This window comes from Myotis lucifugus, unplaced genomic scaffold (assembly GCF_000147115.1).
Source record: "Myotis lucifugus unplaced genomic scaffold, Myoluc2.0 scaffold_192, whole genome shotgun sequence".
Taxonomy (NCBI): domain Eukaryota; kingdom Metazoa; phylum Chordata; class Mammalia; order Chiroptera; family Vespertilionidae; genus Myotis; species Myotis lucifugus.
Window position 1 is genome coordinate 1,515,823 of NW_005871240.1, and position 23,173 is coordinate 1,538,995.

The window sequence follows — 23,173 nt, forward strand, 5'->3', positions numbered from 1 at the left end:
TAGATGATAGATAGATAGTCTCATATACTTATAAGAACACTTTCTTTTTCTTAGAATATCTCTATTTCATAGCATCATGTTATTAATTTGGGGTCACAATAGTTTCATAAATGTCTCTGACTTACTTTTTCATCTATTCCCTGTATATTTATTTTCTTGAGGTCAGTTGGTATGTTGTTTCTCTTGGTCTCGGTGTTTCACATTGAAGGATTTACTCTGATGACTTGTGATACTTGATGATCCATTCACATGTAATAATATGGCAATAGAAAAGTAAATTGTGAGTTTGTATATGCACAGGTTTGTTAATCGACAGATTTCTCTTCAGGGTGAAAGCATTCTGCTTTTTAAAAAATATATATATTTTATTGATTTTTTACAGAGAGGAAGGGAGAGGGATAGAGAGTTAGAAACATCGATGAGAGAGAAACATTGATCAGCTGCCTCCTGCACACCCCGTACTGGGTATGTGCCCACAACCAAGGTACATGCCCTTGACTGGAATCAAACCTGGGACCCTTCAGTCTGCGGCCGGCGCTCTATCCATTGATCCAAACCGGTTAGGACAACATTCTGCTTTTATGCTCAGTTGCCTGGCATTCTACAATGGCCTTGGGAAGGGCTGTCTGAACCACATTTTGCCTTCTCTGAAACTAGGCAATAGGGCAGTTTTGTTTCCTCTATTAGCCTCTGTGGAGATACTCATCAACAGCTCTCTCTAATTAGCAGCTTTAAAAAAAATCCCTTTATTGTAATTTTGTAATTTTAATAAGATTTTTCTTCTAGGCAATGAATTTCAGTTTCAGATGCCATTGTGGCCTAGAACGCTTCTATCATGTCATTTAACAATTAAACGGTGGGCTTTGATACTGACATGTACAGGCTCTATGATTCAGCTTCATTTTTGTTACTTGGAAAATGTGGATATTCCCAGTGTTGTCAGTAGGCAAAACACCTAGTACTGTAACTGGAACTTACAGGAAGCAATCAATAAGCACCCCCCTCCGCCATTCAAAGTACTGGTGATTCATAGGTGAAAACATCAACACTCTTCACAGTGTTTAGAGTCTAGCACAGTGCCATAGAAGCAAATATACAATAAGGATATAATTTGAATAATTGTTTTATTTGTGATGTGTGTATAAAAACAGAGGAAAATGGAAAAAAGAAGCCACCTAAGTGTTCTTGGGGAAACCACAAGAACCTCAGAAGATGTAATGCGTAATTCTCCATGTTATGGAAAACAATTACTCACTTTTCTGGATACATTTTATTTTGTAGGCTTGAATACTATTATTAGGTGGTTCTTTAAGTATCTCTTTAGTGAGACTAAATAATGACATGGTCTTTGGTTTTTACTAATAGGATTTTAATGAAACAAAATAGCTTTTGTTTTATTAAGCAAACAAACAAACAAAAAACCCCCACCTGTGGCTTTATCATTATCAGATATTGTATAATTATCTATGTATATCACATCCTGCTTTAGATTCTGTCTCAATCACGATTAGTAATAGCTATTTCCACCAGCTGTGGATTTAAATTCCCAGAGATATAATTTATATAGAAAGATTAAACAGCTATGCCAGCATATAAACAAACATGTTTATTTCTGCATCTAACTTCATGTCTAAATTTAGGTATAACCATAGAGTGTTGTAAAAGTGAAAGTATATTTTTAGAAAACCATTCTGTTTCTTTTTCCTTCATGATTCTCATTGAGCCATATGGGCACTGACATTGATATGTTATATATTTCTTCTCCATCTTTTCCGAAAGCCAAGTTGCAGTAGCTTATGAGGTTCATGTAATATGAAGGAGTATAAAACCTATACTTGTGATATACATGCCTGCGGATCTAATACATGACCTGAGGTAGACTACCCATTTGATTCTGAACTTTCTAACACATTCAGGAAGGAATCCTGGTAATTTACATACATCAATATAACTACAAAACTTTTTCTTCTTTACTTTTATTGTTGACACTATATGGATGTCCCTATTTCCCCCTGCATTTGCCCACCTCCAACCAGACCCCACACCCTCCATCACCACACTGTTGTCTGTTTCTATGGGTTATGCATATATGTTCTTTGGCTAATCCCTTTACCTTCTTTCATCTTTTTATAAAAGAAATACCTATACTCAACAGAAGCTCAAATCTTCATGGTCCTAAAACCAGCAATTACCTCATGGAAAGGATACTGTATTTTAAAATGTGTTACATAGGACTTAAGTATAGGTCCATAAATTCATTTACTAAGCACATGCTCTTTAGAACATGGTCATTCTTGAACACCTTTTTGTTTCTTTTTTTTTAACACTTATAATCATTTTTATTTTATTTTTTAATTTAAATTATTTATTGTTTAAAGTATTACATATGTTTCCTTTTTCCCTCATTGACCTTTCCCTTGAACACCTTTTTCCATCAACTTCCATGGAGATCCAATCCATGACTTTGTGCTATTGATTTTACCAAATGTATCTTATATTTGTCATCTTTTCCTCTTACCTACCTCTTCCATTCTAATTTAATGTACCATTATCTTTAACGAGGGACTCCTAAAATTTTTTTTCAATCTATTCCCAACATCAGATTGGCAAGGATTGTTTAAAATGCAAATTTGGTCATGTTACTCTTCTACTTAAAATATTCCTGTAACTTCACATCCCTATTATAATATAAACTGAACATTTCAGCATGGTTCACATAGCTTTCATGGCAGGTTCCTGCCTATATTTTGTAACACAAAAAACTTTTGCTTTCTAAGATTCAGCACCACTGGCCTTTGGTAAGTTCTTAAAACACATAATTCCTTCTTGGATGCCTTCTTTCCACACCTGCTCATTCTAGCCACTCATTTTCAGCTTTTATATCCCACTTAATATAGATGACCTTTTAGATGGTATCACACTCCCTATTATGTGATCTCATACCACTTCACAGTGCACACAGAACTTTTAGTTTTCACATTCATTTTGTGACGACATATTGTTTGTCATGTCCTATAAAATGTAAGATCCAGGAGATCAGCAATAGTGTATTTTTCTAATTAGTGTATCCCCAAAACTTAAAACAGTGCTTGGAATATTATAAATTTCTATAGATATCAATTGAATTAATGAGTGGTTTTATCTAACAATGAATTTTAGAATATCTAGGAAAATGCTAAATCACTCACAGTTACCTAACTTTGAGCCTATTATATCCAGAAAAAGACCACAAGGTCAAATATTCTTTGTTCTCAATTAAATTCAAGTCCAAGATCTTTTAATAATATTTAAGAAAATGTGCTTTTGCACAAATGGAGATTAGTGATGACATATCTGGAAAAATCATTCCCGCTCTTGCTAGATGTGAGCTATAATTTTCCCTATAAAGCAATTCTGAGAATATTTCTGTTGATTTGAAAGTCCTGTATTCACTTTACTCTGCTGCTCCCTAAACTCATCCATTTAACAGTAATTTCACAACTGTTTTAGGGAAATTAAGCCAAAGTTTGACACCCAGAGAATCATTCCCATCTTCATCCCCAAATATGTGTATCCTAAGGGAAGGTGAAAGTTTTATACAAAGAATAATTGTGATATGATGTATAATGCTAAATATGTTAAAAGCCAGAGTACAAGTAAAGGTAAAATTTCCCCAAGTTTATCAGCCACAGGTGTGGCCAGTCAAGGGAAGGCTGAAATATTCAGCCAGTAAAGAAACAATGAAAATCATTTTTTACTAGGAGAGTTCTTTATTTACATAAACAGTGAAAGCAAAAGTAATCGAATGGGGCTAGATCTCCGTGTCCCTTGTGCAGCACAACACCAAAACCAAAGGGTCCACCATTGTAGACATGGTGGCAGGTAGGTCTGGATGAGGGTGAGTGTGTGAGAGGGAGAGTATGTGCGGGTGTGAGAGTGGGAGAGCATCTGTTTGTGGGACCAGGCAGAGGATCTGCCACTGCAGTGTGTTGCTCTGCTGAGCACTTCTCTCCACTTCAGTGGAGGCCATTGTGAGGGAGCCACAGGGTCCCCACGGGAGGAGACTTTGGAAAATGACCCTGCCCCAGGGCCCCTACGACACTGACAGGTGCTCAAAACCCCACTGCTGAGATCCAAAGTCCCCATGCACACAGACGAGTCATGCAGACTCAGTTAGTCTGAACTGTGTGCCGTGGAGGATTGGTTGGCTGAGGCAACCTCCGGTGCTCAGGGCCTGCCCCACCATACTGGTGAACTGGGCACCCAGCTCGTCCCAGTCCCAGCAGTGGAGTACCAGTGGAGCTAGCAAACCATCAGCCCCACATCCTCCAAAGGGGAGAGCTAGGATGCCCCACATCATCAGCATCCAGTGCTCAGTCTGACATAACCCCTCTGTGAGCAGAGCCACCAGCCTGCCCTGCCATAGAGGCAGAAAAAGCATTCAACAAAATCTAATACCCATTTTTGATAAAAACTCTCAGCAAAGCGGGAATAGAGAGATCATACCTCAACATAATAAAGGGCATATATGAGAAACCTTTAACATCATACTCAATGGGCAAAATCGAAAACCACTTCCTCTAAGAATAGGAACAAGACAGGGATGTCTGCTTTCACCATTCTTGTTAAACACTAGAGGTCCGGTGCACGAATTTGTGCATGGGTGGGGGCCGATTGGGGGGGTAGGGGTTGCGGAGGTTGGTGAGCCACCTGAGGGGGAGGGGCCATGGGAGGTTCTGATGGGGGCAATCGGAACTGGCCACTGGGGGGAGGGGTCACGGAGGTTGGCCGGCTGGGAGGAGGGGCTGTGGGAGGTTGGCCAGCCAGGGGGTAGGGGCCATAGGAGGACCCGATTGAGGTGATCGGGGCTGGCTGGCTGGGGGGGAGGGACTGTGGGAGGTTGGCTGGATGGGGGGAGGGGTGTGGGAGGTTGGCCGGTTGGCGGGAGGGCCTGTGGCCATCAAGGCTAGCCAGCCTGGGGAAGAGGCCATGGGAGGTTGGCTGGCTGGATGGGGGGGAATGGGTGGCAGGAGGTTGGCTATGGGAGCGCACTGACCACCAGGGGGCAGCTCCTGCATTGAGTGTCTGACCCCTGGTGGTCAGTGCGCATCATAGCGACTGGTCGACCGATGGTTTCCAGTTGATTGGTCATAACAGTCGCTTAGGCTTTTATATATATAGACTTGAGGCCCAATGCACGAAATTTGTGCAAGGGGCTCAGCCCTCGCAGCCCCATCTGGCCCTCACAGCCCTGGCTGCCTTGGCAGCCCTTGCAGCCTTGGCCAGCCCTCACAGCCTGAGCTGGCCCTCGCAGTCCCTCACAGCCTCTGCGATCCCTTGGAGCCCCTTGCAGCCTTGGCCGGCCCTTGCAGCCCCGGCTTGGTCTGGAAGGTCATCCAGATGGTCATTCTGCTGTTCAGTCTAATTAGCATATTAGCTCTTTATTATATAGGATAGTATTGGAAGTCCTAGCCACAGTGATCAGAAAAAAAGAAGAAATACAAGGAATCCAAATTGAAAAGGAGGAAGTAAAATTATCATTATTTATGATGACATGATATTCTACATAGAAAATCCTAAAGACTCCACCAAAAAACTACTAGATTTAATAAAGGAATTTGGCAACATAGCAGGATACAAGATTAACACCCAGAAATCGATGGCATTTTTATACACCAACTAGAGGCCCGATGCATGAAATTTTTGCAAGAGTAGGCCTTTCTTCCTCTGGCTGCTGGCACCGGCTTCCCTCCAGCACCTGGGACCCAGGCTTCCCTCTGGTCACCGGCAGGCACCTGGGACCTGGGCTTCCCTCGCAGCCCCGGCTTCATCCAGAAGGTTGGCTTCCCTCGCAGCCCCGGCTTCATCCAGAAGGTTGTCCGGAAGGATGTATATTACGCTTTTATTATTATAGATAATGAACTCTCAGAAAGAGAAACTAGAAAAGCAATCCCATTTACCATCTTAACAAAAAAAATTAAGATACTTAGGAATAAACGTAACAAAGGAGGTAAAAGACCTGTACTTGGAAAATTATAGAATGCTGAAAAAAGAGAAGAGGATATAAACAAGTGGAAGAATATAATGCATTCATGGATTGGTAGAATTAATGTCATCAAAATGTCCATACTACCAAAAGCAATCTATAGATTCAACACAATGCCTATTAAAATATTAATGGCATATTTCACAGATCTACAACTAATATTCTCAAAATTTATATGGAATCAAAACAAACAAAACCCCCTAACCCCTGAATAGCTGTATCAATCTTGAGAAAGAAAAAAGTTGGAGCAATCACAATACAGGATATTAAGCTATACTACAAGGCCACTGTAATCAAAACATCCTGGTACTGGCATAAGATCAGGCATAGCGATGAATAGAACAGAATAGAGAGCCCATGAATGGAAACAAGCCATTACACTAAATCTTTGATAAAGGAGGGAAGAGCATACTTTAATAAAGACAATCTCTTCAGTAAATGGTGTTGCACATGTTAAAAAAAAGAAACTAGAGCACCAACTTTCACCATACACCATAATCAACTAAAATGGATAAAATATCTAAATATAAGTTGTGAAACCATAAAAATTATTGAAGAAGGCATAGGCAGCAAAATATCAGACATCTAATGTAGCAAAAATTTAATTGATACAATGCCTAGTGCAAGAGTAACAAAGGAAAAAATAAATGGGACTACATCAAATAAAAAGCTTCTGCACAGCAAAAGAAAACAGCATCAAAATGAAAAGAGAATCCACTGTATGGGAGAACATATTTTCCAATGATACATCTGATAAGGGGTTAATATAAAAAATATATAAAGTACTCATATAAATCAACAAAAGGAAGACAAACAACCGAATAAAAAAATGGACAGAGGACCTAAATGGACATTCTCCAAAGCAGACATACAAATGGCCAATGTCACTAATCATGAGAGAGATGCAAATTAAAATGAAATGACAATAAGGTATCACATTCCACTTGTCAGAATGGCTGCCATCAATAAATCAACAAACAGGTGCTGGCAAGGATGTGGAGAAAGAACCGTCATACACTATTGTTGGGAATGCAGACTGATACAACCACTATGGAAAACAGTGTGGAGTTTCCTCAGAAAATTAAAAATGGAACTGCCATTTGACCTAATGATCTCACTTCTAGGAATATGTCCTAAGAAACCAGAAACACCAATCAGAAAGAATATATGCACTCTATGTTCATAGTAGCACAATTTACAATAGCTAAGATCTGGAAACAGCCCAAGTGCCCATCAGTAGATGAGTAGATAAAAAAGCTGTGGTATATTTACACCATGGAATACTATGCAGCGATAAAAAAGAGATATTTTACCCTTTGAGACAACATGGAGGGACCTGTAGAGTATTATGCTAAGTGAAATAAGCCAGACAGAGAAAGACAAGTATCACATGACCTCACTCATATGTGGAATCTAATGAACAAATATAAACTAATGAACAAAAATAGATCCAGAGACATGAAGCATGGAACAGACTGTAAATCTCAGAGTGAAGGTGGGGGTGGGTGGGTGGAAAGAGATCAACCAAAGAAATTGTATGCATATATATATGCATAACCCATGGACACAGACAATAGTGTGGTGAAGGCCTGGGGTGGGAGGCGGGGGCATGCTAGATGGGGTCAGTAGGGGAGAGGGGAGTAGACATATGCAATAATTTCAACAATAAAGATTTTTTTTAAAAAGAAATATTATTCCACCTTAAAAAGGAAGGGAATCCTGCCACAGGCTAGAACATGAATGAAACTTGAGGACATTATGCTACATGAAATAAGCCAGTCACAAAAACAAAATACTGCATGATTTTGCTAAAAGAGGTATTTAAAACACTCAGATTCATAGAAACAGAAAGTACAATTATGGTTGCCAGGGGTAGGGGTAGAATGGGGGAGGAAATGGGAGTTATTTCTTAATAGGTATAGCGTTTCAGTCTTGTAAGATGATGAAGTTCTAGGCATCTGTCATACAACAATGTGCATATAGTTAATAGTATTGTAGTGAACAATTAAAAATTATTATGGTGATAATTTTTCTGTTATATATTATTGTTGTTTTCTTTTTATGATATATATTTTTACTGTAATCTATATATATATAAGCGTAAGTGACCATTACAACAGAATAACCGTAATGACCGGGAATGAGCAGTTGCTATGATGCACATTGACCACCAGGGCAGACGCTTAACAAATATAAACTAATGAACAAAAATAGATCCAGCTTAATGCAGGAGCTGGCCCCAGCCTGCAGGCCCTGATTGCCGATAGGGCCTGCTGGCCAACTTCCCGGGTCCCTCCCCTCATCCCTCTCCTGAGCCAGCAGGCCCTGATCAGCCTGCCTTTCACCCGCCTCAATTGGGGCCTGCTGGCCAACCTCCCAGTCCCTCCCCACAGCTGGCAGGTCTCTATCACCGATCAGGGCCGGACCCCGGGCTGGGGCAGGGAACCAGGGGTGGGTGGTGGTGAATGTGGGTGGCAAAGGAAGGAGGGGGGGAGGTGGCTAGGCGGGGAACTGCGTGGTGGCTGTGCATGGGCGGTGAGGGAAGGAGGAAGCAGGGAGGCGGGGAACCACATGGTGGTGGCGTGTGGGCAGAAAGGGAAGGATGAGGTGGGGAGGTGGGGAGGCAGGGAACCTAATCGGCCCTGATTGCTTGCCAGGCCTAGGAACCCCACCCGTGCACGAATTTCGTGCACCTGACCTCTAGTAAAAAATTTAAAAAAATAATAATACAAAAAACAAAGGGTCCATATGACAGCATCATGCACCAGTAGAACACTCTGTGCTGACGACAGTCAGTTTCATGCTGCAACTAAGTACTTTTATAGCCTGTAACTCTACCCTGAAGGGGCTAGGTAGCAAGCCTCAGACCTCAGGAGAGATTGGGAGGCAAGTGAGCAGCATTTCATGAGTCTCCATGCTCTTACGTTATGAGAAGATCATAGAACTTTCTGCCAAGACACAACATGTGGCCTTTGTGTTATCATGCAGGGTTTTCAGGATGCCATGGCTCAATCATTACCCTACAAGGTATAGGAAGTGAAATCTCCAAGGCTACAGACTCTAACTTTTTACTATGTTTTAGATTAGGAAGTTGAAGATTAAGGGAAATGGACGTGTTTTCTTTGCTCTTTTAATTACATATATCTTACAAATAAAAGCCATGCTACTTATATATCAGTTTCTTTTGAGATTTTAATTTTATTTTCAACCACAGTTTTAATTATTTTAATTCTTAGTCTTTCTCAATTTTCTCTCCATGAGACTAAAAACCAGTGACATGACTAAATTTTTGCTTAAACAGTAGCACAGAATGTCCTGTGAAATTCACCCAAAAATTTATATTTTTCTTTGGCTAGCTGTTAGAAAATTTAATATTTGGTAGATTTTACTTAGTTTTTTTATGTGCCTCAGGCATGAAACAGCTCTGGCCACCGACACAGGCATCAAGCTAGGATGAACTAAGGACTGTACATCTGCTTTGCCCCTGACTGATATAAGAGCAACACCACCAATCAGGTGTCTCCTTGCCCATTGCCAGGGGGTGCTTATATTTTGAAGTTAACTTTAGATTTGACAGACTGGATCAAGATGTTTTGTTTTTTAATTTATTTATTTTCCAATTGCAGTTGACATACAATGTTATGTTAGTTTCAGGAACTCAAGATAGTGGTTAGACATTTGTATAACTTGCAAAGTGATCACCCAATAAGTCTAGTACTCATCTTAAATCGTACATAGTTATTACAATATTATTGACTTTATTCTCTATGCTGTACTTTACATCCCCATGACTGTTTTTGTAACTGGCAATTTGTACTTAATCCCTTTCACCTTTTTTACCCAGTCCTCCAATCCCCCTCCTATCTGGTGACTATCAGTTTGTTCTCTGTATCTATGAGTTTGTTCCTATTTTTTTTTTTGTTTGTTTGTTTTTCAGATTCCACATATAAGTGAAATCATATGGCATTTAGCTTTCTCTGAAAAACTTACTTCATTTAGCATAATATCTTCTACATCCATCCATGTTGTCTCAAATGGCAAGATTTCATTCTTTTTTATGGCTTAGTAATATTCCATTGGGTATGTATGTGTGTGTGTGTGTGTGTGTGTGTATCAACTCCTTTTTATCTATTCAACTATCTATGGACACTTAGATTGATTTTATATATTGGCTATAGTTAATAATGCTGCAATGAACATGGGGGGGCATATATCTTTTTAAATTAGTGTTTTGGATTTCTTCAGTTAAATAACCAGAAGTGGAATTTCTGGGTCATTTGGTAGCTCTATTTTTAATTTTTTGAGGAACCTACATAATGTTTTCCATAGTGGCTAAACCAATTTGAAATCCTAGCAATAGTGGATGAGTGTTCCCTTTTCTCTACATCCTCACTAATGCTTTTATTTGTTGATTTATTGATGATACCCATTCTGAAAAGTATGAGGTGATATCTCACTGTGGTTTTAATTTGCATTTCCCTGATGCTTAGTTATGTTGAGCATCTTTTCATGTCTGTTGATAAGGGATTTATATAAAATCTAGGGGCCCAGTGCACGAATTCGTGCACCTTGAAAGGAACTGTGGGCTGGGAGGACATGGTGGGTGTGCCACGCCGGTACAGCCAAGGGTGATCCCGAGTGGGGGGGAGGTTGAAAGGATTAAGGAAAAACAGACAAGAGAATGAAAGCTGGGTCTCGGTGGGATGCTGCTCCCTGATGAGGAGACAGCCCCAGCGCCCACAAGCCGTGTCTTTATTTTATAGCAGATGCCACGAGGCAAAGTAGGGGTGTGATCACGTTGTTTACAGCATTCTTGTGAGTTTCAACCTCACTTAACTACCTGCACCCGAACTCTATCACAAGGCACGTGGGGCTATGTGTTTGGACCATAGGTTCAAGCTTACAACCACAGCCGTTGGCTATGATTGTGCTGGGAGGGCCCTGCCCTCAAGCTGGGACTTTCATGTGGCAATGAGAGGACCCTGTCCTTTCATTAGTCCGAAGCTTAAACCTGGCCGAAACACTGTAGCCGCGCCCCACATCTCCCCCTTTACTTTTGTTTTTAAACACGCCTATTTACATCATCCAAAAACTCTAAATAAATTATTCAACATAATCAAAACATGAAAACAAACCCCTGGTTATTAACAAAACCATAAACAGCAATGTTAACAAGAGAACAAAACTCTAGCTAATAACAAAGCAATACCAATGCAAAACCAAACTACAGACATGTTAACGTTTTCAGGATATCTTACTCAAAGTCCTTAGATTTTAGCTCCGCAAGATTTTACAGAAAACTGGCAGTTCACCAACGCTAGCATAGCTTCCACTTGCTTTTGTAACATTTGCTTGGCCTTAGTCGCCATCTTCTTCAGCTGACTCCATGCTGATATCTCGCCGATGCAAAGATGTCATTGATGCAAAACCAGTTCCCTGGATCAGGCTGTTTGGGCGGTTGACCTCGGTACTGAGTCCGCACCAGTCCCAGTCAAATCAGCCTCATCCACGCAGCTGGAAGTCTGGTCCCTTCTCAGCTTTTTTCTTTATCCGCTGCTGCATGGAAATGAGCAACCCTCGGTCCTGCAGAGCTGGAGACTTCCCACTCTGAGTCTGGCGTCTCACACAGACCCAAAGTCCCAGGGAGCTGTCTGGTTGCACAAGCAAAGATAACCAAAGCCTAGAAACAATGCAACTGCTGCAAGAGCTTACAATCTAGGTTTAAAACAAAAGTTACTTCTTTAAACATCATCGACCACCGCAGCCATCTTCTGCTTTACAGTGGCTTAAACAAAACCTAGGAGATTTCCACCTTATTTTATATTTCCTAATTGCTTCTTATTTTCTACCACTTATTTTCTACTTATTTCTCTATCTCTACAGCTTATTTCTACATTTCTACTACTTATTTCTACCGCTTATTTCTACTTATTTCTCTATATCTATAGCTTATTTCCTACCATTTATTTTTTACAGCTTATTTCTTACCACTTATTTTCTACAGCTTATTTCTACTTATTTCTCTATATCTATCTCTAACTATGAACTATAGGTCGGCTTGGCTACCCCTGCCTAAACCTTCCTGGGTTGCAACCCCCCGCTTATTTCTATATTCCTACAATATATTTCCTACTCTCTATTTCTACGGCTTATTTTCTACTGCTTACTTTTCTATTTATCTCACTATTTCTACAACTTATTTCTTAAATCAGTAAACACAGCAAAACCAAACTTAGTCCTTGGTTTTGGCTGCGCAAGATTTTGTAGAAGACTGACAGCTAACTAATGCTAACATAGCCATAAACATGGCTGAAGGAGTAGCTTCCACTCCTTGCTTTTCTGCTGTTTGCTGGGCTTCAGTTAGCTCCTTCAACTGACCCCATGTTGGCACCTCAGCCCTTAGTGTAGCCTCTGTTTTCTTTTGCTTGTTTGCTGTCATCGGGGCAACTCTCAGTCTCTTGAACGGAAGGACAAGGAGCTTCTCTGGGTCCATTGTGGTGTCGCACGTACCTTTCTGGCACCCAAATTGGCTGCACTGCTCCTTCTGGAAAGACACAAACACAACCTCTTCTCCCCCTTTTTGTTTTAGTAATTGCATTTTAAGAGTACGATTGGCTACTAAATCCTGAAGTGTCTTCCCCAGCCTGCCTGGCCTCATACAGAGACCACTGGAGTAGAGACAGAGATCCCACTCTTGTTCTTGCTTGTTTAGAAGGCGACTGGAGAGGCTTAGAGTAACAGTAAGCTTCCCTAAGGCTTGCATTTGACCCCCATCATCCCAGTCCCTCCTGCCTTGTTCCCTCTCTGCCTCCTCCTTCAATTCTCATTCGTTTTTGGGAGGAAGCACATTGTCCAGAGGGCTTTCCCCCACAGGAATGGTAGCCCCAGGGACTGGAGGAGGTAATGGAGGTGCCGAAGGTATAAATGGAATCGGCAGCCTCTGGTCACTTTCTACTATTTGTCTTACATCTCCTTCCACATTCTTCCATCCCCCCTCGGGAAGGGGCTTCAAGTAGTCCCAAATCAAGGACCACAAACTGAAGATAGAACTAGGAATTTTCTCTGGGCCTTCAGCTATATAGCAATCTTTAAGTTGCTTCCCTACCTTTTCCCATATTTCTATATTTACCTCTCCGTCCTCAGGAAACCAAGGACAAATCTTATTTACAACATTTAACAACTCAAGGAGCTGTTGCTGTTTTACGGAACAGCCTTGTGCTCTGAGCATGGCTTTAAGCATATATATACACATTTTTATCTTGTGATTTCCCATATTTTACACCGAGCTAATATTACCACACTTCGGCTCCCTACCTTTTTGTTTTTTGGCCTTATCTCACTTTTGTCTTTAAGCTTACTTTCTTTTCTTTTCTTTCTTTTTTCTTTTGAGCTTACCTTATGCGTGCGCCTTGGAGCCTCCTTTCACCTGACCACCTTTTTTAAATTCCCCCGAACTCAAGCCTGTTCGGACGCTATTTGTTACGGCCAAAGGGGCCTGCTCTGGCGTCACTTGTTACGGCCAAACTCAGTCCCTGGTCGCAGAACTCAGTCCCTGTTCGGGCACCATTTGTGCCACACCGGCACAGCCAAGGGTGATCCCGAGTGGGGGGGAGGTTGAAAGGATTAAGGAAAGACAGACAAGAGAATAATAGCTGGGTCTCAGTGGGACGCTGCCTTCCTGATGAGGAGACAGTGCCAGCGCCCACAAGCCGTGTCTTTATTTTATAGCAGATGCCACGAGGCAAAGTAGGGGCGTGATCAAGTTGTTTACAGCATTCTCGTGAGTTTCAACCTCACTCAACTACATGCACCCGAACTCTATCACAAGGCACGTGGGGCTATGTGTTTGGACCATAGGTTCAAGCTTACAACCACAGCCGTTGGCTATGATTGTGCTGGGAGGGCCCTGCCCTCCAGCTGGGACTTTCACGTGGCAATGAGAGGACCCTGTCCTTTCATTAGTCCGAGACTTGAACCTGGCCGAAACACTGTAACTGCACCCCACAGGTGGGCACTGGGGCAAGTCTTGGACCATCCTCCGTGCCCCCACTTGGCCCCTCCCGCCATGGCCTCCAGTCCCCTGTCTGCCGGAAGCCCTGCTTCTACCTCCACCACTCCCACGCGCTGACAGCACCAACCCCGTTTGCAACTGCTGATGGTGCAGAGCAATTGGGGCCAGAGCCAGCAGCATGCAAGCAGGGTCAGCACCGTCAGCGAGTGCTAGTGGTAACTGCTGCCCCAATCTCCCCTCAGGAGCAGGGGGAGGTGGGGAAGCCCTCAGGGGCGATAGGGGCCAGCAGCCACTGCTCGCACCCACTGACAGTGCTGAGCGATTGGGAGTGGTGCCGAGCGCCGGCAGCGGGTACGAGCAGTGGCTCCAGCTGCAGGTATAAGTTGGGTTGGCACTGGCAATGGGTGCGAGTGGCCGCTCCGGTGCTGGCAGCGGGTACGAGCGGTGGCTGCCGGCTCTGATCACCCCTCAGGAGCTGGGGGAGATGGAGAAGCCCTGAGGGGTGATTGGGGCTGAAAGCCATCGCTTGCACCTATTGATGGCACCGAGCGATCAGGGCTGGTGTCGGGTGTAGGCAGTGGGTGTGAGTGGCGGTTCTGGCACTGACAGCAGGTGCAAGTGGGGCTGATGCTGGCAGCAGGTGCAAGTGCTGGGCGGGACCGCAGCACGTGGGAGCAGATAATTTTCAGTAACCACCAGAGGCTTGCCCTGACAGTGACTGGCGCCCCGCCTTGGTCTGGCGCCCCTGCTCACCTGCTCCACCATCCTTCCGTGGCCACTGCCTGCCATGTTCTGTGCTCTACCGCCTGCTGCCGATGCCTGCTATGTTCCGCGCATGCCCCCTGGTGGTCAGCGCATGTCATAGCGACCAGTTGTTCGGTTGTTTGGTTGTCCCGCTGTTTGGTCTATTTGCATATTACCCTTTTATTATATAGGATATATAAGGAACTCATACAACTCAACACCAAAAAGAACAATATGATGAAAAATATGTGCAGAGGACCTGAATAGACACTTCTCCAAAGAGGACACAAGGATGGATCAAGATGTTTTAACTGATAACAATAACTAGATTATAGACTTCCTGAGATCTGCAACAGTCTTGAATTTTATTCTATAAAAGATTATATTGCATTGCAGAGGTTGTTAGTTGTCTTTTTTCAATAAAATATTTTTCTTTTATCTTTTATTAGAGAGACAGTCCATATTACTGTGAAATTCAACAGTCGCTTCCTCCATCCTGCCAAAGCTTCACTGATACTAATTTCAGTACCTAATATGGCAGTGGGAGGCACTACAATGATTTTTTCTCTTAAGGGTGAAGTCCGCAAATTTAATTCCATGGTAAGTAAATTTTACCTATTTTGTATGTCTTTGCTTCTCTTCTCATGCCATTGGGCATCCCAAGCATAGCTCTTTTTCCTGGGCCTGTGTCTGCTTTTATTTGAATTAAGGGTTGGTGGTTTACACAGCAAAGAACATTCTTTAATTTCTCTTGAGTGTCCTGTGTATCAAAGGCATTATAAAGATGATGCTAAGGCTGGGATTTATTGAGAAGTGATGATGTTCCAGAGGGAGAAGGATTTTTAAATTTTCTGTAACATAAATGTGACATTGCTATGATTGACTTTTTATAGTCAGTATTCTGGTTAAATATTATGTCCTACCATGGACATATGGTAAAGAAGAAGTAAATTTGTTATTGTGCCAGATTTCCATATGGAGTATAAAGAATTTTAGGTGTGCAGTGGCATGAGTAGGAAGTAAGTAGAAGGACTCTAATGATGGTCAGTTTTGTAAGGAGAACATTAAGATGTTCACATGGACAGACTGGCTTATTAGATAATGACACCTAGAGTAGGAAGCAGGCATTTGATTGTCACTGAGATATGTATTATGATCATCTGATTTTCTCCTGAATAATGAACTCTTACACTTCCCAATCCTTTCACACAAATTTTCTGAAACAAAACGTTGCTATGCCACATGTATCTAAGAGACATGGATGGTTTTAGCCTGTCATTAACATGGCTACAGGGCAGAAACGCTGACACTTGAAACTCATGTGGTCTCGGTTTACTGCTCCATCTGAATACTCATGGTCTTAGTTATCAGGAGATAGAGCAGGTAATAATGGAGAAATAAAAGAAGGTAAGAACACCATCAGTCTGAAAATGTAGAATTCCTAGAATCTTTTCCTCTAAGGAAAGCCATTGGGTAATTTGCATTATAAATTTTGTTTGTACTTTTATTATGTTAAAAATATGTCAGTGTAAGCCACCATTTTATAAACACAGGCATATCACACTCACACACATACACAGGTATTCATACACTCACACACCTGTGTGCATACACACACACATGCCTCTTTTTTATGTCATGTTATTAGGTATGTATAATTAATTAATATAATTAATTTGAAAATGCTCAATCATTAATAAAAATATTTTAAGGAAATACATTTGGGAGATAATATTATGACAGATAGTTCAGTTGTAGCAAAAGTACTGTTGATCAGTGATGAGGTAAAATATAAAATATGTTTTTATTTCTTCCCACTCAAATTTTTTTCAGTGCAATGTTTCTGGGACAAAGGGACTTATATAAATTAATATCATTGTTATATTTGAATGAACAGGCTTTTAGATGCTTTAAGCTTTTATTTTATGATTCAGGTTATCTTTTTTTGTTCTTACCATTTAGTATGTCTTTATTTATTTATTTATTTTTTACTTTAGAAAATGATAAAATGCAAAAGCCCATGTTATACATGGAAAGAAATCACTGTGAACATTAATAATCCTTTCCATACTGCTGGTGACTTTATGTAAGTTATTGTTTTAATGTAATTTTATTACAGTTAACTATATCCAATCTTAATGGAAATACATAATTTTCTTCAACAACAATTTTGAGAATTTTTTTGTATTTACATTGCTATAAATTTATAAGCATTATCAGATAAAATAGAACAACTAATAAAGTAAACCAGTTTTCCTTGAAATGCTATTTGATCTATACAAAACTAAGACTGGTAATATCAAATTTATTAATTTTGTGTATGTTTTATTTTTTGAAATCTTTCAATTTAAAAAATTTTATAGTTAACATATTTTATTTCTAAATTTATTTCATCTGTTAATTTCCAAAAGAGAAATATCTATTCAAGCAAAACATTTTTTTACTTAAAGCATCATTGTTGATTAAAACTATACATTATGTGTATATTTGTGCATCTAGAGATTTAACAATAGCAATAACATATACTTGAGGTTAAAATATAATAAAATGCTTAATTACTGTTTAAGTTCACAATAGTAAAGTATCTTGCCATATATTTACATGCTGTGGGAGAAGATGGAGAATGATACCTTATGTACTGCTTAAATTACTCTCTTTCCATCAGCTTTAGAAATCAGATCCTCATAACAATACTGGTGTTGAAACCATAAGTTGTATGCATGCTTAATACTGTTTGATAATTTTTACTATTTAAAATCACTGCATGTCTAGGCTTTTGGAAGTATCTTCTTAACAATATCATTTATTGTTGAGAAAAAAATTCTTTTGAACAGTTATTGGTGAATTTCTGGTTCCCAAGTTCTCTGAGGGAGAATTATATTTACTATAATTTTATTAAATGTTATATTGCAATATAAGGCACAAAAAATGTCAGAAAGGTATCATTAATCCAGTATTAATATTTTCCCTTAAATGAACCAAATGGCTGACTGCAGTTTTTTAGAGGAAATCAGGATCAAACATATTAAACATTGCATTCTAGTGGTAGAGTTGAAAGAAAATCTCAAAGTTTCAGGAATTGGTAGAATATTATACTTGTATGTTTCTAAAAAAATCATAATATTTTATTTTTACTTTATAGTTTATCACAAATCACATTAAAATTGTTACTTCTTGTGTAGGGCACATGGTTTGGTAGAGGAGAAGATTGTTAATTAGGGTAATTTGACTACTTCCCCTTTGTATAAATGTGGCCCTTAAACTTAGGCAAAAATTGAAAACTCAATATTTAAAAACCAATCATAACATTTGAAAAATCGATATTTTATAGTAGGCATATATGATTTAAAAATTTTAAATAATAAAATACATAAGAAGGGAAATTTTATGGCAATTAATTCATATAGACTTATTAAATTTTATATTTTTTTGTTGAAAGTATGACATGTCTCCCTTCCCATGCCCAGTGACCCCATCTTCTCCACTCCCTACCCCACTCCAGGTCTTCACCACACTATTGTCTGAGTCCATGGATTTTGCATATATGCATATAAGTTCTTTGGTTGATCTCTTCCAGTCCCCCTTTCTTTCTGAGAATCATCATTCTGTTGCATGCTTCCATTGTCTCTGGAACTATTTTGCTTATCAATTAACTTTTTTCATTAGATTCCACATATAAGTGAGATTATAAGATATTTGTCTTTGGCTTATTTTGCTTAGCATAATACTCTCCAAGTCTCTCTATGTTATATCAAAGTATAAAAGACCCTTCTTTTTTACAGCTGCATAGTATTCCATTGTGTAATTATACCACAGCGGTTTTATCCACTCAGCTACTGATGGGCACTGGGCTGTTTCCAGATCTTAGGTATTGTAATTAATGCTGCTCTGAACATAGGGGTGCATATCTTCTTTCTGATTGGTGTTTCAGGATTCTGAAGATATATTCCAAGAAGTGGGTTCACTGGGTTTAAACGGAAGTTCCATTTTTAACTTTTTGAGGAAACTCCACACTGTTTTCCATACTGGTTGTACCAGTTTGCATTCCCACCAGCAGTGTACCAGTGTTCCTTTTTCTCCACATCCTCGCCAGCACTTGTTAGTTGATTTATTGATGGTAGACATTCTGGTGCTAGGTGGTACCTCATTGTTGTTTTAATTTACATCTCTCTGATGATTAGTGACATTCAGCATTTTCTCATATCTCTTGGCCATTTGTATGTCCTCTTTGGAGAAGTGTCTATTCAGGTCCTTTGCCAATTTTTTAAATTGGATTGTTTGTCTTCCTTTTGTTGAGCTGTATCAATACTTTATGTATCTTGGAAATTAACTCCTTATCAGATACATCATTGGCAAATATATTCTCCTATACAGTGGATTCCATTTTCATTTTGATGCTGGTTTCTTTTGCTATGCAGAAGTTTTTTAGTTTCATGTAGTCCCATGTGCTTATTTTTCCTTTGTTTTTCTTGTTCGTCTAGACAATGTATCAGTAAACATGTAGCTATAAGAGATGTCTGAGATTTTGCTGCCCGTGGTGGTTTCTTCTAGGATTTTTATGGTTTCATGACTCACATTTAAGTCTTTTAACCATTTTGAGTTTATTCTTGTGTATGGTGTAAGTCAGTGGTCTAGTTTCTTTTTTTTTTTCTCATGTACCTGTCCAATTTTCTCAGCACCTTTTATTGAAGAGACTGTCTTTCCTCCATTGTATGCTCTTGCCTCCTTTGTCAAATATTAATTGAGCATAATGTCTTGGATCAATTTCTGTGGTTTCTGTTCTGTTCCATTGATATCTATGCCTGTTCTTGTGCCAGTACCAGGCTGTGTTGGTTATAGTGACTTTGTAATACAGCTTGATATCTGGTATTGTTATCACTCCCCCTTTGATCTTCTTTCCCAAGATTGCGGCAGCTATTTGGGATCTTTTTTGGTTCCATATAAATGCTGGGAATATTTTTCCTAGATCTGTGAAATATGTCCTTGATATTTTAATAGGGATAGTGTTGATTCTATAGATTGCTTTGGGTACTACAGATATTTTTCTGATGTTAATTCTACCAATCCATGAATGAGGTATATTCTCTATTTGTTTATATCTTCTTCTACCTCTTTTTTCAAAATTCTGTAGTTTTAAGAGTACAAGTCTTTTTCCTCCTTGGTTAAGTTTATTCCTAAATATCTTAATGTTTTTGTTGCAATAGTAAATGGGATTTTTTTTGGGGGGGGGGGTTTGTTTGTTTTTTTGTTTCTCTTTTTCAGAGTTCATTATTGGTGTATAAAAATGCGATCAATTTCTGGGTGTTAATTTTGAATCCTGATCCATTGCTGACTTCATTTATTAAATCTAGTAATATTTTGGAGGAGTCTTTAGGGTTTTCTATGTACAATATTATGTCATCTGGGGATAATGACAGTTTTACTTCCTCCATTCCAATTTGGATGCCTTTTATGTTTTCTTTTTCTTTGTTTTGGTAAACTTATTTATTTTTTAAATGTATTTTTATTGATTTCAGAGAGGAAGGGAGAAGGAGAGAGAGAAAGAAACATCAATTATGAGAGAGAATCATTGATCGGCTGCTTCATACGTGCCCCCTACTGGGGCTCCAGCCCAGAACCGAGGCATGTGCCCTTGACCAGAATCAAACCCAGAACCGCTCTTCCAGTGAGCCAAACCAGCTAGGGCTATGTTTTCTTCTTGTCTGATTGCTATGGCTAAGTCTTCCAGTACCATCTATAATAATAAAAGCATAATATGCTAATTAGACGGGACATCCTTCCGGAAGACCTTCCGGTTGAAGCTGGGGCTACGAGGGAAGCCTGGTTCCCAGGTGCTGGAGGGAAGCCAGTGCTGGCAGCTGGGGGAAGTAAGGCCTACTCTTGCATGAATTTCGTGCATCGGGCCTTTAGTCTTGAATAAGAGTAGTGAAAGAGGACAATCCTGTCTTGTTATTGTTCTTAAGGGAAATGGTTTTAGTTTTTGCCCATTGTGTATGATGTTGGCTGTAGGTTTCTCATATATGGCCTTTATTATGTTGAAGTATGATCCTTCTATCCCCACTTGCTTAGAGATTTTATCAAAAATGGGTGTTGGAGCCCTAGCTGGTTTGGCTCAGTGGATACAGAATCTGCCTGTGAACTGAATGGTCCCAGGTTCGATTCTAGTCAAGGGCACATGCCTGGGTTGCAGGCTCAGTCCCCAGTAGGGAGCGTACAGGAGGCAGCCTACTGATGTTTCTATTTTTCTCCCCCTCTCCCTTCCTCTCTGAAATCAATAAAATATATGTGTGTGTGTGTATGTATGTGTGTGTGTGTTTGTGTGTGTGTGTATATATATATATATAATTTAAAATGAGTGTTGGAGTTTGTCGAGTGCTTTCTCTGCATCTATTGGTATGATCATGTGGTTTTTGTCTTTCAATTTGTTTATGTGAAATATTGCCGGAAGCCAGTCCATCCTTGCTGCTTGACACAGTTGCTGCAGGAAAGAAACATCTGCACAGCATATGTTTCAAGGGACCTGGCATATATAGTATATTGTTCTTAATATGTTTGCTCTCCTTAGCGCCATGTGTTTTAACCAAGGTCACCTCTCTGAGAAAGGTTGTTTCCCCAGGTGGGGATTTTTCCCTGAGGTTAGGGAGGAGATATAACCCCTTAATTAAGTGCCAGGCGGGTAGTTAAGCTACATAATCTTTACTCCCTGGAATGGAGATAAGAAACGCCCTAACCTTTGTAATAGAAATTGACAGGATTAAAATCGGCTGGTATAAATACGGATGTAACAAGACAATAAACATCAGATCCCCATCAGATCCACATCAGATCCTCGTCAGATCCTAACCAGAACCTAGCCAGAACCTAGCCAGAGAACATGGCAAAAGATCCTGGACAGAACCTGGCTACAGAACTTCACTGGAGAACCTAGACAGAACATGGCAAAAGAACCTGGATAGAACCTGGCTAAAGAACCTGGTGACTGAACCTGGCTGGAGAACCTAGCGAGAGAACATGGCACCAGAACTTGGTTGGAGATCCTAGCCAGAACTTCGCTGGAGATCCTGACCAGAACTTCGCTGGAGATTCTGGAGGGAGAACCTCGCTATGCTGATGAACTGAACCCAGTTTCCATGTCATTCATTCTTCGCCGACTCCGTCCACACCTTTGGGGATCCCTGGACCCGTTGGGGTTGGACCCCAACAAAATATCATATTTATTGATTTGCAAATATTGTACCAGTCTTGCATCCCTGGAATAACTCCTACTTGGTCATGGCATATGATCTTCTTAATATATTGCTAGATATGATGTGCTAATATTTTGTTGAGGATTTTAGCATCTATGTTCATCAAGAATATTGGCCTGTAATTATCTTTCTTCGTAATATTTTTATCTGGTATTAGAATTAGAATAATGCTGGCCTTGCAAAAAGAGTTTGGAACTGTTCCTTCCTCTTGGATTTCTTGGAATAGTTTGAGGAGTAGAGGTGTTAGTTATTCTTTGTATATTTGGCAAAATTCCCTTGTGAAACTTTCCAGACCAGGGCTTTTGTTTGCTGTGATTTTTTTGATTACTGCTTCAATTTCATCAGATTTTATCAGTATTTCAGGTTGTCTGATTCTTCCTGACTCAGTTTTGGAAGGTTGTATTTTTCTAGGAATTTGTCTATTTTGTCCAAGTTGTCCAACTTGTTGGTATATGGCTGTTCATAGTATTTTCTCAAAATCCTTTGTATTTCTGTGGTGGCCATTGTTACTTCACCTCTTTCTAAATATATATATATATACACTAAAGGCCCGGTGCACAAAAATTTATGCACTCAGGGGGGAGGGGGTGTCCCTCAGCCTGGCCTATGCCCTCTCGCAGTCTGGGACCCCTCAGGGAATGACCACCTGCTGGCTTAGGCCTGCTCCCCAGGGGATTGGGCCTAAGCTGGCAATCAGACATCCCTCTGGTAGCCCGGCAGCCCTTGGGGGATGTCCACTTGCCATCAGGAAGCAGACCTAAGCTGCAGTCGGACATCCTTAGTGCTACTGAGGAGGCGGGAGAGGCTCCCACCACCACCACTGTACTGGCAGCCATCAGCCTGGCTTGTGGCTGAGCAGAGCTCCCCCATGTGAGAGCGCCCTGACCACCAGAGGGCAGCTCCTGCATTGAGCATCTGCCCCCTGGTGGTCAGTGTGTGTCATAGTGACCAGTCATTCCCAGTCTTTCTGCTGTTAGGGTCAGTTTGCATATTACCCTTTTACTATATAGGATAGAGGCCTGGTGCACGGGTGGGGGCCGGCTGGTTTGCCCTGAAGGGTGTCCCGGATAAAGATGGGGTCCTGCTTGGGTGCCTGGCCAGCCTGGATGAGGGGATGATGGCTGTTTGCAGCTGGTCACACCCCCT

At 40.5% G+C, this 23,173-nt stretch overlaps 1 protein-coding gene and 1 pseudogene across 1 annotated transcript in view; one reads left to right on the forward strand and one right to left on the reverse strand.

Moving 5' to 3' along the window:
- CFAP47 (cilia and flagella associated protein 47) overlaps nucleotides 1-23,173 on the forward strand; it is a 425,326-nt gene that overhangs the window by 222,961 nt on the left and 179,192 nt on the right. Inside the window, 2 exon segments of the mRNA XM_014462850.1 lie at nucleotides 15,230-15,380; nucleotides 16,778-16,866. Coding sequence (XP_014318336.1) covers nucleotides 15,230-15,380; nucleotides 16,778-16,866 — 240 coding nt within the window.
- LOC111827615 lies at nucleotides 9,424-9,568 on the reverse strand (annotated as a pseudogene).